Genomic DNA, 17,963 nt, shown 5'->3' on the forward strand with positions numbered 1-17,963 from the left:
GGCAGGGAGGAAGCGGGACCCGGGGGCTCTGATGAAGTAAATCCTTTTATAGGCAGGCACTTGTGGAGTTTTCTGCCCTGACTTCATGGCTGGCTTTCCCCTGTGCTCACCGCAGGGTTGGGAGGCTGCTGGTGGGTGGGGGCATGGGGGGCAGCGGGTGCAAGGTTGGGGTATGGGATGGCCACAGTGCACAGGGGGCTCTTGGAGGGCACAGCTGAGTGTGGGCTGGGCAGTGCAGGGCAGTGAGGCTATGGGCATCCTACAGGCACAAAAGGTCTTTTTTGCTCTGCCCCAGTGGGGTGGGCAGGATACAGCAGGGTGGGGGCAGAGCTGATGTTGGGACAGGGTGCGATAGGGCTCAGTGTTTGGCACAGCCACACTGTTGTGGGCTCTGCCCAACCCTCTGCTGTGCCAGGAGCTGCCATGTGGCACAGCCACAGCTCCAAGCTCATCCCATGGGGATCCTGTGTGCTCAGCGAGGGGCACAACCCCAGGACTCCAAACATCCTTCCCTAGGGGTGCCAAACTCCCCCCCACCCCAACCCAATGACTGCAGCACACAGAACCCTATGCCCAGAGTGTGGCTGACACCCAGCGGCAGGGTGCATCCACTGAGACCCCAGCCCCAGCCCCGACCCCATTCCCAACAGGAGGCAGCAGCTGCTGTAAAGTGCAGAGACTTTAATGGAGCCGCCCGGAGCCCAGCTGAGTGCTGAGCTCTTACAGGGGACGGGAGAATAAAAACCCCGAGAGGCGCTGATCCAGACCACCTCGTGGCTGCCCCGGGGTGTGAAGGCATCGCCGTGCCCCACACCTGGGCGTTAGGCACTGAAGGTCCCACACTGGTGTGTGTGGAGCTGCGGGACGTGCAGCCCACCAGCGCCTTTCCAGTGTCACTTGTCACCAAGGATGGGCGCAGTCCTGGTGCAGGATTAGGGCCGGGCACCGCAGTGCATCCCCAGAACTGTTTTAGGTGAGGACGAGTGCTGGGCACCCATGGTGAGCAGGAGGTACAGTGGGACCAAGGGACCCCAGCCTGCTGTGGGGATGGCGAGGAGGACGGAGCATCCAGTGAGAACCCACAGCATGGGGATGGCCCACGGGGTCCTGCTGGGCTTTTGGCACAGCCCTGGGTGGTTGCACCGCAGTGGCAATAGGATGGCAGGGTCCTGGGTGCTGCACTGTGCCTGGGCCCTCTCCTCCAGGCTCTAGAAGACGTAGATCTTGTCCCGCTGGACGCAGTCTAAGTCATCATCCAGCGTCAGCAGCACCTGCAGAGGAAAATGGGGCGGCAGTGGGATGGGCAGCAGGGATGGGGGGTGGGAATCAGCACAGCCAGCAGCACCTACCAGGAAGGAACCGAACATGGCAATGGAGGAGAGGAAGTGCCAGATGTCGTGGTCGTCAAAGAAGTCAAGCAGGATGCAGTCACGGTTGTGCTCCCGGGACTCCGCTGGTGTTTTCTGTGCAGGATGGGGGCAGCCATCACCACGTCTGCCCCACAGACACCCCACACCCTGCACGGCCACACACCTACCTGCCAGGTGCTGAGCCCCTGGAAGAAGAAGAAGAGTGCAAAGCCCCAGACCACGGAGGTGCCGATGATGCAGAGCAGGGGAATGAGTTTGATGCGTTCACCGCTGCGGAGCTGGAGGAGACGGTGAGTTACTACACACCTCCCTACCACCCTCCCACTAGGTATGGGTGCCCCCATGGCCAGCCCATGGCTCACACCTTCATGATGATGTAGAAGGCGAAGTAGAGGAGCAGGTTGCAGATGCCGATGGCCAGCAGGTAGGAAGCGAAGTCATTGGGACGGACAAGGAGCCCATAGGCAGCGCTGGGGAGGCAGCGGGGTCAGCACAGCCTGGGGACTCCTCCCCCATGCCCCACTGTCCACCCTCTGGTTCTGCCCCTCTGGGCACTGCAGGAGCACTGTGTGCTGTGGGTGTGGGGGGCTCATGCTGTGCATGGCTCACAGCTGTCATGAGCTGGGGATCCTCAGCCCAGATGGGGACAATGGCTGGGGGGGCTGAGGGGAGCAGGGTGGGAGCAGCAGGGGGCATGGGGGGGTCTGGGCATGGAGGAAGCTGTGCGGGGGTCTCGATTGCTCCTGGCTCTGGACTTACAGGGACCAGTTGATGATGTTTCCCATAACCAAGAGCACCATTCGGTCCTGTGAAGGAAGACAACAGGGGTGAATAGGGAACACACGGGTGCCTGGCCACTCTGTAGCAGGGTCTCAGCACAGCACCTCTCCTGAGCTGGTGGCCAGCAACGTCCCTGCCTCTCTGGTGCCATCACTCACCACATACATGGGGCCACTGCACTGCCGGACACAGTCTGTGTACATCACGTGAAGGATCCTGCGCAGGATGCCTGTGTCTGTGGAGAGCAGGAATGTAGTACTGGGCACAGAGCTGGCCCCATCCCATCCCATCCCATCCCATCCCATCTGACTGCAAGACATCCCAACCCAACCCAACACTTCTTCCCATTTCACTGAATCCCACTCCATTGCGTCTCATCCCATTCCAAACCATCCCATCCCCCTGCACTGCATCTCATCACATCATATTGCAACCCAATCCATGCTATTTGATTGCATCCCATGCCAACCCAATCCATCTCATCACATCTCTTCCCATCCCCTTCCAACCCAACCCATTGCATCCCATCTTAACCTAACCCAGTCCAATCCATCTCATTTCATTGCAACCCTCCCCATTCCAACCCAATCCAACCCATCCCAACCAATCCCACCCCATCTCACCCCTTCCCATCCCTGCTGCCTGCAGCATGACCCCCCATGCAGACCCACACTCAACCCTCACCGAGCTTCCAGCGCCCCATGTAGTAGAGCTGGGTGCTCAGCAGCAACGTGGCCATGATGTGCATGACAGAGAAGATGATCCAGAAGACCATGTTGCCTTTGCCAAAGACCTTTGGGGAGAGCCCAATGACCAGCAGGTGGGCAAGTGGCCCCTTCACACCATGCCCAGCCCCTCTGCGTGCTCACACTCACCACACCAATGACAGAGAAGAAGATGACAACAGCCAGGCAGGCATAGGCGCTGTAGGCACTGGCATTGATGTCGGGGTGCCGCTTCTGGTACAGCTTCAGCATGCAGAGCCCAGCAATCATGTACATGAAGGAGGTGTCTGCGGGATGGAGCGGTGAGAGGGGCTGCAGCAGCTCCCAGTGCAGTGCTGGGATGGCACTCACCGAACTGGAAGTTGGTGTAGTTGGGGCAGACGTGGTAGCAGGCACTGAGCAGCCCCTCCATCATCAGCGCCGTCCCCATGGCATAGAAGAGCCCAAAGTGCTTTGGGATGCCACACTCCTGCAGGGGCAGAGAGGAGGGGAATTGGCACCTGGGGGAGCTGAGCTCCATGGGGATGCAGCCTGCTGGCTGTGTATCCTTACCAGGGCATGTGTGTCATTGCGCATGAGAGCCCGGTTGTAGTTGATCTCCCGCTGCAGGATGATGAGCAGGAAGAGCAAACCCAGCAGCACGTAGCCCAAGTTGCTGATGATGTTGTTGAAGGCGCTGCAGGGGGGGGTCAGCCCATTAGTGCCCCAGGACCCACACACACAGCCCTGCTCTATGCCAGGACCCCACTCTCCCACCTGAGGTTCCCCAGCGGGTGGGCACACAGGAAGTTGTAGTAGCAGATGTCCTGGTTGCCAGTGACATTCACCACCTACAGATGTGGTACAATGAGAGGAGGTGGAGGAGAAGAAGGAGGAGATGGGGGCACACCCAGGGACAGGGGCTCGTCCCCATGGTGGCTGCAGAGCACGGTGTGGGGTGCTCCTGCCTGCTCACCGTCTGGTAGGTGATGACGAGCTGGACAACAGGCAGCGCGTAGAACACAGCGATGGTGGCAATGTTCCTGGGAGGGTCACAGCAGCGTCACCACTGTCCCTGCCACCCAGCTGGGGCGGTGGGAGAGGTGCTGCCAAGACACACCCCAGCCCTCCAGCCACCCCCTGCTCACCAGAAGTAGATCTGGTACTTCTTCCGCAGCACCCGCTTGTCCTTGCGGGCCAGGTCGGCCACGCAGAGGTATTGCTGGAAGGAGAAGCAGGGTGAGGGCAGAGCCTGGGGCACAGCACGGCACGGCAATGCATGGGCAGATGGACCAACCTTGGTGCGGATGACATTCTTGTCGTAGTCGATGTCAGCCAATGTGTCGTAGTCGTCCTCCTCAACAGAGCTGAGTGAGTCCAGGCGCGGCCGCCCGGCCACGTTCTCCAGCGACCGCTCACCTGCAGCAGAGCCAGGGCTGTCAGCAGGGCTGCACTGAGCACCCACGGCTCCTCACCAGCAGCAATCACCCCAATTACACCCACACCTCCCCGCCAGGGCAGGATGGGGCACAGAGCAGAGCTACACCCTGGGATGTGGCCACATCGGGGCCGAGGACACGGCTGGGTCAGTGCCCAGCTCCAGGCTTGGGCAGGGCAGATTGCTTTGATTTGACCATCCCTGCTCGGGCCAACATCTACCCATGGCAATGTACTGGTGCCTCATCGGGGCGGACGGGATGCGCCGCTTGAACTGCTCCTGCCCTTTAAAGGAAAGCGAGAGTTATTGGGGCAGGACGGGGGCTGAGCCCACAGCCAGCACCTCGGGAGCCCCCTGCGTGTCACCGTCCTGCCAGTTGGTGATGCCCAACTGGAGCCCCTGCTGCAGGCTGGCAACAAGGGACTGCCAGGGATGGAGGGAGCACATCGCTGGTCGTGCCCTTGGGGCAGCCCCACACGCACCCACATATCCATAGGAGATGTCTGCAGAGCCCATGCTGTCCGTGATGGCCTCAGTGCTGCAGGAGGAACCGTTCTCTGGAACGACAGAGGGGGTGGGCATGGTGGCACGGCTGCCGGCCCCATAATTAGGGGGTGAGGGATGGCGTGCAGCACTTACCAAAGGAGCCGTACCCACAGCCCATGTAGGGGGCATGCCCAAGGAAGGAGTCTGGGATGCTGTGGGTGTGCCCTGCAAGGCAGGAGGGGACACACAGCACCATCAGCACCCCAACACGGGGCTGCGCCCGCCTGGTGTGCAGCAGTGCCGGCACCTACCCAGTAAGGATGCTGGGGGTCCCAGAAAGACATGGAAAAAGAGAGAGATTCAGTCAGTTGCCCAAGCCCCAGCTCAGCTGCGTCAGCCCCAGAGCAGAGAAGACAAACCCCAGGACACCCCTGACTCTGCTCTTTGGCACAGGAAAGGCTTGAAAGGGGAAAAGGACCCAGCAGCCCCAGGCACATCCACTCCATGTGCCCCCAGCCCCTCACCCGTGTCCAGGCTGGGCGAGTCCATGGCAGCCAGGAGCCCTTTCTTCTTGTGCTGCCTGCAAAAGGAACTGCGTGTGAGCTGCAATGTGGGACTGGGACACAGCACCAGGAGGGGATGCAGCACTGGGGATGGACATGGCCCTGCAAGGGGATGGGGTGGCCAGCTCCTGAAGTGGAGCAGGGTGGGACTGTGGGACCACACCTGCAGTTCTCCCAGCAGGCGATGAGCACCGTGATGACGTAGAAGGAGAGGAAGATGCCGAGGCAGAAAAGCATGCTGCTCACGTATGCTTCCGCTGCAGAGAGTCTCAGGGTGAGACTGAGCAGCCCCCAGAGCTGCCCAGAGCCACCTCCCACCCAGACTTACAGGTTATGGCTGGTGACACCATCACCTCCAGCATCTTCTGCCGGTTGTGCAGATCCACTGGCTCATCTGTGGGAAGGCAAGGGCAGGAATCAGCCCCACAGCATGGGGCCAGCCCCATACCCAGCACGAGCCCCACAGTGCGTACCTGGGGAGGTGCGTTTGGAGAGGGGGTAATAGGGGAGGGCTCCTCCACACGCCTCATCTTCCGTCTTCACCACAACCACCACATAGAAGCTGTTGCTGGGGAAATCCTTCCTCTGCAGTGTTGGGGAGAGACATGGATCAGCAGCACCCAGACAGGGTGTGTGGGACCCTACAGGGCTGGGCTGTCCCCCGCACACCCACCTGCACTGTGATGGCCGCCTTCTTGGTCATGGTCTGGTACATCCCAATGAAGGCCACGTTGTTGTCCAGGTCGTAGACAGGGCACTGTTGGGCAGAGGGATGGAGCCATCAGCATAGCCAAGCAGCACGGGCTGCCCGGTGAGACCCTGAGCCCCTTCCTACCAGGATGTCCTGGATGGAGATGACGGAGCAGGGGAAGGCCATGGCTGAGGTCACCTTCACAATCACCGAGTCCACTCCGTCAGGGAACTCATACTTGAAGTACTGTGGGCAGAAGGACACATCGTTCCCCACACTGTTCCCACTGGCGCTGCCCCTCTGCCCCAGCACAGCCCCTCACCTGCGGCTGTGACGCTGTAGCATTGAAGGTGAAGGCTTCATTCGTCCTGCAGAGAGCACAGAGGAGATGAGGGCCGCCCAGTGGGGCAGCCCCATAACAGCAGGCAGGGGATGGGGGGTGGGAGGTGTAGGACAGGGGATGGGGGTCCCTCACCGCAGCACAAAGTTCTCCACGCGGGTGACCCGCAGCTGGTAGGAGGCGTTAAGGGACAGAGTGGAGACGTCCACAAAGAAGTGCTGTGTCTCCACCTCCACCGTGGTCTGTGGTTGGCACAGCGTGCGGCTCACCTCCTGGTAGGCGTATTTCCGCTGGTACCTGGGGTGGACAGGAGCTGAGCCAAGCTGTGCCAACAGCCCCGGGACCCTCAGCCTCATTGATACTCACAGCCCCCGCAGGATGAGTGGCACTTGGAATGAGACCACAGCCTCCTTCTGCCTCACCACGAAGAGCACGGGAAGGTCCTTATGGTCGGACAGAACATTCACAGACACCCGCACTCCCTCTGTCTGTGGGAAGGTGACACTTTGGCCAGGCAGGACCTTCCCCAGCATGTGGACTTTGCTCAGCCTGAGCTGGCAGATATGTCGGCCCCTGCTGCTGGGGGGACACCTCCCTAATGGGGGATGTATGGCTGTCCCTAGTGCCTGGCTACACTGTCATCCCAGGCAGAGAGACATGGGTCTGCCTGGGTTCCCTTGTGCCTGGTGCCAGGGCAGAAGGGAATGGGAAATGTCACCTAAAATGGGAAACATGGCCCCAAAAAATGGGATATAAACCCCAAACTGGGGTAATAAACCCTAAAATGATCAGACAAGGGGGAATGGCTGATGGGATAGTGAGGGAATGGCTTGAAATGACACGAGGGGAGGTGTTGGTGACATGTGAGGGGGTGAGGAGCTGGCACTGCTGCCCATAGAGCTGTGGGTGCCCCATCCCTGCAGGCACTCAAGGCCAGGTGGGATGGGGCCCTGGGCAGCCTGAGCTGGTGGGGGCAGCCCTGCCCATGGCTGGGGGTGGCACTGGGTGGGCTTTGTGCTCCCCTCCAATCTGAGCCATTAAATGAGTCTGTGACACTATTAAATGAGAAACATCCTCCAAAACAGGAAATAGACCCCAAAACCAGAAACATCCCACTTTTTCTCCCCTTCCCCACCCCCAAAATACACCTCCAAAAAGGGAAACTCAGCCCGGAAATGCGAAATCCACTCCTTAAAAAAGGAGAAACTCACCCCAAAAAGGGGAACACACCCCATAAATGAGAACACAACCCCCTTCAATGTGGTCACCTATAGTGGGTGCCCACCCCGCGGTGCCGCCGGCTCACCCTGTTCCTCAGCACCGTGTGGTTGAAGGCGTAGATGTTGAGCGTGTCGCTGCCCACCCAGTCCGTATAGATCCTATCGAACACGGCGTCCTGCTGCTCCACGTTCTTCTTCGGGTCGAGGGGTTCGGGTCGAGCGGACGGAGGGGCGAGAAGCCAAAGCAGCACCCAGGCCAGAGCGGCGGCCCCGGCAGCGGGCATCGTGCCCGCATCCCCGGCGCGGGGCTGCCGTGCTGCGGGGCCAAGGGGGGGATCAGGCGGGGGGTGACGGGGCTCGCAGCCCCATAGCGCGGCGCTGCGGAGCGGGGCTGCCCGGTGAGGCCGGCGGGACTGTCCGTATCGCCCCGTTCCACGGACGGCTGTAAACACGGAGCCGGCGGTGACGTCAGGGCGGTGACACGCGTTCATAGGGCCCGGCCGGGGAAGTGACGCGGAGGGCGGCGGGCGGTACCGGGTGGGACGGAACCGAGTGGGACGGCACCGAGTGGGACGGGACCGAGTGGGACGCTGCCCGGGGGCGATACAGCCGGCCGTACCCAGCGACACAATGGGGCCGAGCCCCCCCCATTCCCCACCCGACACCTCGGTCTGCGGGATCGACCAACAGTGACACGTGGCACAGGCGGCAGCGAGGATGGGACCCATGGAACAGCCCAGCCCCACACCTCGCAGCACTGAAAGCCAAGCGGACCCTGGGCTGCACCCAGAGCAGTGCAGGCAGCAGGGCAGGGAGGTGCTCCTGCCCCTCTGCTGTGCTGTGCCAGCTCACCTGGAGCACTGCGTCCACAGGTGGAGTCCTCAGGGCAGGAGAGACGTGGAGCTGTTGGAGCGAGTCCAGAGGAGGGACACAGAAATGGGGCCGGGGATGGAAGTCCTCCCTGCGAGGACAGGCTGAGAGCTGGGGCTGTGCAGCATGGAGGTGGTGGTGCCCCGTCCCTGCACACAGCCAAGGTCAGGCTGGACGGGGCTCTGAGCACTGCTGGAGCTGTGGGTGTCCCTGTGCACTGCACGGAGTGGCACCGGGCAGCCTTGCAGGGTCCCTTCCACCTCAACCCCCAACACCTCCGCTGCAGGTTTCTGCCTATTCTCTGCTGGACAAACATACAGAGACGCGAGCATTGCTGCTACTGTGCACTTTATTTCTCTGGGTCCTCTCGCTGAGGATCTCAAAGCACTTTTCAGGCAGTGTGCGCGGTGCTTCCAGCTGATGGGTGCTGCTGCTGCTGCCGATGGGTGGAGCGATTTACTTGGGGACAGACAGAAACCAGTGAGGAGCCAGGAGCAGAACGCAGCGAACTCCCCAGCTCCTATTGAGATGCAAATATTGCTTCCACTGGAACGACTCTAAGGTTGATTTTGTGACGGTGCATTCCCTACGCATTTCAAGGCTATCAAAAATAAGAGCTTAAAAATCTCATCTGGGGCCAAAAAGTCAGTTTTTTACCTTCACCTGCAGAACATTGCTGAGAGCTTTGGCATTGTTTTCAGGTTAAAGGGAATAAAGCAAAGGAACCCAACCAGGCTGGAAATAAGGACAGATAAACGAGCAGTGAGGATCCAGATGAGTCTGATTTTAAACACCCAGGAAGGGAACGCTGTGAATTCGGTTTGGAAGCTCCCTGCTCTCCCCACCCTGAGTGCTTCCCACAGCAGCACTTCCCACAGCAGGAATAAAACAAGCAACCAACACAGGGGGGACAGAAGACACACACACACACACACAAACAGCAACACGTTGGGGTGAAACATTGACATTTATATCTCTATATGCATTAAACAGAGTGAGTTCTACCAGCTGATGCTTCTTTTTTTGCCAAAGCAGAATCACAATTTCTTCCTGGGAAGGTTCAAGTCGAGCAGTGATGGGTGATTCACATACACAGGCAGGTCCCCATCACATGCATGGAGTGCTCTGCCTCCTTCCCCCTCCTCCTCCCACTGATAAGTTATGAGACTCCTGCTGTCCTTTCACAGCTTTTCTTCTTTGCTGCAATAAATACGAAGCTCGGCGACGCTCACAGCACAGACAGGACAGCAGGGCTTCAGCACAGAACTGAGTAACACAGCGAGGTTGTTTACAGAAGGAAAAGGCCTCGAGAGGGCCAGTTCTTTCACAGCCGACCATTAACAATGACACAGTTCACAGCCCCGATCCCAGGGGACATGGGTCACCCTGAAGCTTTCCTGCACTTCTCATAGGGAAGCACTCAGTTTTGGTGTCTGCTCAGTGAAGGGGAACGATCCCTCCCTGCCCTCACACAAAAACCCCTCCATTTGAAGCAGGACAGTTTATTACAAACAGAGCTGAAGTCTCAGACACAAAGCTGCCCTTCCTTTCTTAGTCCATCAGTCATACCAGCAACGATTAAGGTAGCAGAGGGTTGTGAACACTGAAGCAAGCACAGAACGTGGCACCTTAGCACACCAAGCTTAAGCACAGAGCCAGCAGAGCCATCCTCAGTCACACTGCAGTCATGAACCTGCTAAACCTCTCTCACACTGCATTGCCCCACCAAGAGCAGCTGACTCAGGGCAGGCCACAGCCCCAGTTATAAGCGTGCTTAGGTAAGAAGTTACAGCTTTTTTATTGGAGAACACATTCCCAACCAGCGTCTCTTCAATGCTGTGACAGCAGGGAGCCAAGCAGGGATGCATAGGTTCAGCTACCACGCTGCCTTGGCATAAAAGCTGAAGAGCTCACAGGGAGCAGAATGTGTTTTAACCCCACTCCCTAAGGAGGGGGAGAGGGATTAATAAACCTTTTCCCCAAGAATCCTCCATTGCTGTTTATATTTTAACATTTTACACTTTCTTATACCAACTTCTCCAGCGAGCATCAAACCAGAAGTGTGAATCATACCAGCTTAAAGCCCCCTGTACAAGGCAGCAGGGCTGCAGAGCACACAGGCCTGTGGAGCAGCACCATGCTTAGCCTGCTTTGTGGGGTAAGACAACCATCCCTTCTCTACTACACACTCTGGTATGTGTCTCTGGGAAGTGGAAAGCTTCATCCTTCCTTCATCTGTGTGTAGATCACATATACTGGAAACAAAACACAAACTATGCATGCAATCCAGGCAGAAATCCTGCTATGATCAACTCTACAGGAACAGGGGAATGTAGTGGGGACGTAAAAGTATTCCTCAATGCTAGATTATAGACTGCATTAAACACCAGCACCCTTTATTATAAAAAAGGGCAAACAGACTATATACAGTACCTACGTACTTTCATTGCAGAAGGGCACAGCAAGCAACCTGGACACCTAAACACCCCTCCTTAAGAACAGAGTATGAAGTGCCTGCTAAAAAGCTATCGGTTCCTCTCCAATTTACCTGCCGAGATGAGCACGTGTGGCTGCAGATTCCTCATACACCGAAAGAAGTGCAGAGATCTGTGCTACCACTGCAGTGTTTGCACAGTGCTGTAAGCTCCAGCTCTGGTAGGTAAGCCAAGGAAGAACAGACTTCATTTAAAATTCTTTTATTTGCAAGTGTATTTTATCTATTCCCCTAGAGCTCTGTATTTAGGGTCCAAAAATGGTTTTTCTTTCTGAATGAAGAGAAGCTTTCATGGTAGATGAAAGGCTATTTTCATGTTACCGTTAGTAGGCTACAACCAGCTCATAAAAAACAAAACCAAAACAGAAATCCCACCTACTTGCATCCCCTGTAAGACAGCACTGCTGCACTGGCTTCCTTGGCTGGAGGTGAGCAGCAAAAGGCCACACCTCCACTTCTTACTGTAAGAGGCTGCAGTTGCTTGAATAAAATGTTTATACAAGTAAAACAGAAGCAATAAAGAAATATACACCTTTGAATCTGTAAAGCTTCAGGCTGTTTTATGCCTTGAAAAAAACCAACGAGGGGCTACTCATGTGGGATTTCTTTAGGAAAAAAGGGTGTAACAGTCATACAAAAAAGTAAAGAAAAAAAGAACAATGAACAGTACTGAAAAGAGCCCTGGAGCACAGGCATCCCAAAGGAATGAAATGTCAGTTCCATAGTAGTGAGCAAGTGACTGCCTTGTGTGATACTAACAGGGTCATTAAAACCCTAAACTGAATGACTGTTAAAAAGCCAGCAATGCCGTACACAGACAGGTGCAGAGAACAGGACAGCCATCAGGAGCACCCGATGGGACTGCCCACAGGGAAAGCTACCTGGAATGAAGAGTGCCCTGGTTCCTAGGCATGGTGAGATGAGCACAAGAACAAGCACCTGGGAGCATTACAGAAATTCAGTTAACGCTTTGTTCCCTTAGATTTCTGAATTCCAGTTTCATGCTGCTTCAGAAATACGGAGTGAGAAGCAACAGGTGTCACTTAAAACCCCAGAAAAAGAAAAAAGCAACCAGAAACCTTTAAAAGGTGGGACTGAGCTCGGAGATAATGCATCTGTTCTGTTATTAGCAAGTGAAAGGCAATGCTTGTTCACAGGCTAATACACAGAGCACAACCCCTACAGCCAGGAAGGGTGGGCCAGGAGCTGTGTATGGGGCTGTCAGAGACAGGCTAAAAAGGTTCTAGGACAACCACAGAGAAACAATAGGTGAGAGGGGCACAGAGTGACAGTCCTGTTCTCATTTTAAATGAGGGGAATGGTTTAAAAGTAAAACTCTTCCTCAGCTAATTTCCTCCTGCAATAAAACCAACCAAGCCGGCCCTCATCTGTACAAGACCAGTTAAACATCAGCCTTCCCCCTCAAAACACTAGATATGAACATCCGTAACATTCTACAATGGAAAGTGCTTTAAGAAAGAAGGATTCTGTAGTGCCAGTGACAGAATTGATCTGATGGGTTGGATGATGTTAACACTGACATCAGCTAATCAGGCCAGGGCAGCTCGTTTCTCCTCTGGGGTCTCCTCCAGCAGCTGCATAATCAGTTCATGGAGGGGTTTACAGATCTTTGCATAGGCCCCTCCTGTCAGGTGCAGGAAATCAAACATATCGTGGTATGAGATGGTGCCATCTGAGTGCACGAAGCCGGCATCTACATCCAGGAGCTGGACATTGGGTAGTTTGGGGAGTGAGGCTTTTAGCAGATGGTTCACCTTGGCATTCTTCTGCCGCAGAGGGTTTGGCTTCTCTCCACGAGGTAGCAGGCCCTGACACAAGAAGGAGGTAATGAAGAGCTTTCATTCAACTTTGATGGGGTAATAACAATTTCCCTTTCATTTCAGGCACCCTTTCAAGATTGAAGATGTCTACTATAAAAGGATCTCATTCACTGAATCAGATTTTGCCCGTTCAGATCTAACTTCAAACGTGACTGAAGGAGCCGGATGAGCTAGAAGCACATCTGGCATGGAATTTGCTTTATTTATTCATTTATTTAAGTTGTTTTTTTTTTTAAATCTATCAGTCTGTATTCTTTTTATAAGGTTTCAGTGGTGTGCTGAATGCCTTTGGCTCATCTCCTCTAAAAGACAGACACCAGCTGACTTGTTAAAATGAGGAAGCAAACCAAGACTTCCAAATCCCAGCTCCAATCTTGGCACCTTACAGAACATCATCAAAGCCTCTACATGGGATAGCAATGCTGCTAACGAGGGTGATCACATCTGTCTCTGGAGGGGCTAAAAGGATCAATTTTGCAAAGCCAGGTGAAGCCAGGGAGGCACACACAAAGCAGAAGCCAAATGAAACAACTGCCCTCCCCCATCACAACCACAACTCCCAGTACCACAGAAACACAGTACAGAGAACACACAGCTTCCTTAGAGGGCTTTGTTTTGTAGCTCTCCAGTAAACATACCAGTACAATAACTTTGGCCTGTGGCTGCTGGGTATTTATCAGGCGCACGATAGCCTCAATCCCGCCTGCTACTTCTTCTGCTGTGTTTTCGTAATTATTTGTTCCAACCCAAACAACAATGACCTATGAGGAGAAGAAATGTTTGCAACTTTTTCAGAACAAGCTGTAATAAGTCTTGCTGACCCTGAAAGCACGGCATAAACATCATCTACAGTCATCAAGCTCAACCGAGAGCCAGGCTTGCTAAAGGATAAACCATAAATGGAGGAGGTTTTCAGCTGCCAGTAATGCTGACTTTTGAACAGTATCTTACAAGCTTCAGATCTGACATCCAGTATGGATGAAGAACAAGGACTTCTGAAGGTTTTCTGGACAGCCTATGGGATGTGTGAGCCCACCCCTTTTCACAGAGCTTCTCAGTCAACACACTGCAGGAGCCTGCTTTGCTCAAGAAGAGAGCATTTATACAGCACAGCGTGAGGCCCCTGCAGGACAGGGACAACCATGCAACTCCACTTCTTTACATAGCTGCTAAGAAACAGACTGAAATATGAGTAACAATGCCTTCCTACTGCAGTACCATGGTGGACCACTCATTGCTTTCAGTAAAGAAGTTGACCACAAGGCTGCAGCTCTTGGTGTAAAGTAGGAAGCAGTTCTTCACTGCACACCTTTGCTCACTTTGTATCAAATATTTCACCATCTCTATCTGAGAACATATCTCAGGTCTGAGTCACTGCAACTCCAAACTACAACAAATGATGGAACAAATATTGATCAGCCTATAAGGCCATTTCTCTTTTGATGACTTCCTCTGATGCACATTAGCAGTGAAAGCCACACGTATGAAGATCATGGCTCCATTCCCAAGCACTTCTAGCTTAGCCTTATACATTTCAGTGCCTTGTGCATACTTAGTGGCAACAGCTTTTCAACAAAAGCTCTCTAAGAGTTAATGGCTCACTCAGTTTTACACCATTTGAGGACCTGATATCTCTCATACGTCAGCACAAGGCTGTCTTGTTTGTTTGTCTGTTTATACCTTCGGTTTAATGTTCTCCAGTTCACCATTCTTCAGTCTCCACAGAACGTGTCCAGTGGTGTCTCCACCAATCCCAAAATTCAATGCATGAAGTGGTGAGAAGAGCTCTCGCCATATCTGCAATCAGAGGTCAGTTTCCTCTTTGAGAGGAGCATCCTGATCATGAAAGAAGGATACTACACAGACACACAATGTCTTCAGTAACACTGGAATCAGAAGTGAGAAACCCTCTGAAAACTCACTTCCAGAAGTGGCATTTAAACACGGGATGAGGCCTTACTCTGTGGGCCATAAGAGACAGAATTGCTGTCATTCATGCACTCAGTCTTGGCACAGAGGGAGGGGAAGCTCTCTTGAATGGCTATTATGGCATCAGATACAGAAGGGAGTTCACAGTGTCCTTAGCTCAACTAATTACAGGGCTTCTAAAGAAGATATCCACATTGCCAGGAAACCAAACTACAAGAAGTGAACTACACTGGGAAGCAGCTCATACAGAACAATGTCACTCAGCACCATTGTAGGGCAGCAAAACTCTTAGTATTGCTCCAGTGGTTTCACAGATTAAGCAAAGGAATACAACCCAGCTAGTCCTTAATGTAAACTTCACTTCTGAGAAGGTCTTTAACACTTTGTAAACAGAAAAGCAGGTATGTCAGTGCACATAGTACAACAAGGGTTAAATGTGTTCTGGCCAAGAAAGACACACCTACAAAGATTTCACTGGCATGCTCTCGAGTTTGGAATCAAGGAACCAGTGAAGGGTTGTGTATGCACGTCAAAGCGGAAGCAGTTATTAATTGCTTCAGAGAACGACCACAAATGGCTTACAGAGATAAATCAGAGAGACTTTGAACGGGCACTGGGCAACTAAGGAATTATGCTGGAATAAACAGCAGTAAAATCAGAGTGGAACAAAAGTAGTTTGGACAGTGACTAATTGTACACGAATAGATTAGAAATTCTAATTCACATAACCCCACAATTGCTTTTTTTTTCCCTTTCTTTTCTTTGTTTTTTTGTTTCAAACAGTACCTCATATTGCTGTAGCAACTGCACCATGGAATCACCCACGAAGAGCACATCAGGTTCCTTGTCTTTGCAGTCCAAGACAAATCTATTGTGCTGTTTAAAAGAAAGCAGCATAAGCTTAAGCTCAGGCTGATCACTCCTCATCAGTATCTCTGTTGCAGGACAGAAAGGGACAGTTGCCCAACCAGTTCCCCCTGCTCCCTCCTATGTGCTTCTCCCTATTAACCCACACACTACTGGACACTCCCCTTCACTACACAAACTCTAACAGGGGATGTGGCCTCTATTCTGAGAAGAGCAATATTTTGTCTACTCCATGCAACCCATAAGCCTGTCACACACCCACTAAATCCAACAATTAAATAACAGAGAAATGAACAGTTAGTCAGTGCAGCAAGTATCCTCTGGCTATTTCACTCCATAGGATGAAGTGTCGCAGAAAGAAATTGGGAGGCTGGACACTTCAGTTCTGCTTTTCAGCTTTGTCACTCCCTTACAAAGGAACACATCAGAAAGCACAGTTTTGCACTTTGTTTAACAAATGGGTTGGCAATTTCTCTCAGTTAATTTCCTGAAGTTATACCACAGTGTAGTTTCCAGGTCATGCTGCTTTTGGCCTTCTTTCATCATCCCAAGTAAGACGAGCATCAGAATGCTGCCAGCTGTTGGGCAGCAGAGCTATTACAACCTCAGATCAAGAGTGTGGTCAGACAGACCCCACAGCCCCCAGCCCCTCAGGAAAGAGGCTCCAATCCCCCATGACGGCTCTCTCACCTGCGACATCCATCTGTCATCACCCTGAATATCCTCAGCGGCATGTGGGACTGCTGCAGGGTTCAAGTCTCCATGGCTCATTCTATTCCTGCGGAGAGAACATTTCAGACAGGTTGATTTCAGCAGCTAACCCAAGCAACAGGGGAAAAAGGGAAAAAAAAACAGGGGCTGGCAGAAAACTACTGCGCTTCCTGACATTCACAATGAACAATTCATGACCATTCTGAAGCAGGGTGACAACAGAATCCATTTGACTCTGTGCAGAACTGCCAGGCAGACCCTGCTGAAGGCAGCTATAGACACGTGAAAACAACGTGTTGAAAAAGACAAAGAGAGTGTTCAGAGAGCGCTCTGCAGAAGCACACCTCAGCTGGGCAAATCCTTAACTAGAATAAATGCTGCTAATCCGAGGATTAGCCCCTATTAGTACAACGATAGCCAGCTTACGGCTACTGAGCCGCACGGTGCAGGTGGATTATGAAGCTGCAGGAGGCTGCGCATCGCACACGGGGTGATCCCGAGGGATCTCGTGTAGGAAGGACAGCGGCCATTGGGGCTGCAGGAGGGCAAACCCGGCCCAGGGCCGTACCACGGTATAACAGGGCCTTACCCCGGTATAACAGGGTCGTACCACGGTATAACAGGGCTGTAACACGGTATAACAGGGCCGTACCCTCATTAACAGGGCCATACCACGGTATAACAGGGCCGTACCCCGGTATAACAGGCCCGTACCCCCATTAACAGGCCCGTACCCCCATTAACAGGCCCGTACCCTCATTAATAGGGCCGTACCCCCGTTAACAGGCCCGTACCCCCATTAATAGGGCCATACCCCCATTAACAGGCCCGTACCCCCATTAACAGGCCCGTACCCCCATTAACAGGCCCGTACCCCCATTAATAGGGCCATACCCCCGTTAATAGGGCCATACCCCCGTTAATAGGGCCATACCCCCGTTAACAGGCCCGTACCCCCATTAATAGGGCCATACCCCCATTAACAGGCCCGTACCCCCATTAATAGGGCCATACCCCCGTTAACAGGCCCGTACCCCCATTAACAGGCCCGTACCCCCATTAATAGGGCCATACCCCCGTTAACAGGCCCGTACCCCGCGGTCACGCCGTTTAGGCCTCACTCCTCCCCTTGGCAGCACTAAGGGCCGGATCCCGCCCCGCCCCGCGGCCAACGCCTCAGCAGCGCCCGCAGCCAACGGCTCCAACGGGCCGGGAGGGGCTGAAAGCCCTACAGCCCTATACCCCTATATCCCTATACCCCTATATCCCCATATCCCTGCGGTCCCACAGCCCTGCGGCCCTGCATCGTTCCCGGTGCCCGCTCACTCACGGCAGTTCCCCCCTCAGCTCCATGGCTCCGCTCGGCCGGGCGCCTCCCTCCCTCAGCCCGGGCTCTCTCCGCGCCTGCGCCAACGGTACTTCCGCTTCCGTCGCTACAACCCGCCCAATCAACACTCGCCCTCCCGTTACGCTTCCGGCCGCGCTGACGGAAGTCCCGCCCTGAGCCGCTCTGCGCTCGGCCCATAGGGGGCGCTGCATCGGTGTGACGTCACTATGACGTCATTCTCCAAGCGGTGACGTCAGCTGCGTCACTCAGTCGGGATTCGAACCCGAGCCTACAGTGTTGCAAAGTGGCGTCCTTAAGCACTGCGCTACCAG

The 17,963-nt window shown here is 54.3% G+C and overlaps 2 protein-coding genes across 10 annotated transcripts; both read right to left on the reverse strand.

Annotated features, from left to right (window-relative positions):
• Positions 1-661: 661 nt before the first annotated feature.
• Positions 662-8,038, reverse strand: SIDT2 (SID1 transmembrane family member 2). 7 transcript variants are annotated; one of them, XM_015884074.3, is made up of 28 exons: positions 7,679-8,038; positions 6,739-6,860; positions 6,508-6,669; positions 6,355-6,400; positions 6,177-6,278; positions 6,015-6,098; positions 5,815-5,926; positions 5,670-5,735; positions 5,505-5,598; positions 5,303-5,358; positions 5,090-5,101; positions 4,932-5,003; positions 4,775-4,849; positions 4,514-4,576; positions 4,152-4,273; positions 4,003-4,076; positions 3,831-3,897; positions 3,632-3,705; positions 3,428-3,551; positions 3,227-3,344; positions 3,026-3,162; positions 2,835-2,943; positions 2,309-2,385; positions 2,130-2,176; positions 1,735-1,840; positions 1,538-1,648; positions 1,350-1,463; positions 662-1,271 (listed from the first exon to the last, which is right to left on the reverse strand). In XM_015884074.3, exons 1-28 carry the CDS (start codon positions 7,874-7,876, stop codon positions 1,209-1,211), a joined length of 2,607 nt encoding a protein of 868 aa, XP_015739560.3. In that variant the 5' UTR covers positions 7,877-8,038; the 3' UTR covers positions 662-1,208. The 7 variants fall into 7 exon arrangements, with proteins under 7 accessions (XP_015739560.3, XP_085382115.1, XP_015739561.2 ...); XM_085525989.1 differs by having other exon boundaries at positions 5,303-5,370; XM_015884075.3 differs by lacking the exon at positions 5,090-5,101.
• Positions 8,039-9,410: 1,372 nt separating this feature from the next.
• Positions 9,411-17,688, reverse strand: PAFAH1B2 (platelet activating factor acetylhydrolase 1b catalytic subunit 2). Of its 3 annotated transcripts, none has more exons than XM_015884078.3 (6): positions 17,635-17,688; positions 16,284-16,371; positions 15,513-15,602; positions 14,478-14,594; positions 13,436-13,558; positions 9,411-12,785 (listed from the first exon to the last, which is right to left on the reverse strand). In XM_015884078.3, exons 1-6 carry the CDS (start codon positions 17,655-17,657, stop codon positions 12,507-12,509), a joined length of 720 nt encoding a protein of 239 aa, XP_015739564.1. In that variant the 5' UTR covers positions 17,658-17,688; the 3' UTR covers positions 9,411-12,506. The 3 variants fall into 3 exon arrangements, with proteins under 3 accessions (XP_015739564.1, XP_015739565.1, XP_015739566.1); XM_015884079.2 differs by having other exon boundaries at positions 17,399-17,688; XM_015884080.3 differs by lacking the exon at positions 17,635-17,688 and adding an exon at positions 17,379-17,458.
• Positions 17,689-17,963: the final 275 nt, after the last annotated feature.

Source organism: Coturnix japonica, chromosome 34 (genome assembly GCF_054131305.1).
Source record: "Coturnix japonica strain WE chromosome 34, WE-NBRP24, whole genome shotgun sequence".
Lineage (NCBI taxonomy): Eukaryota > Metazoa > Chordata > Aves > Galliformes > Phasianidae > Coturnix > Coturnix japonica.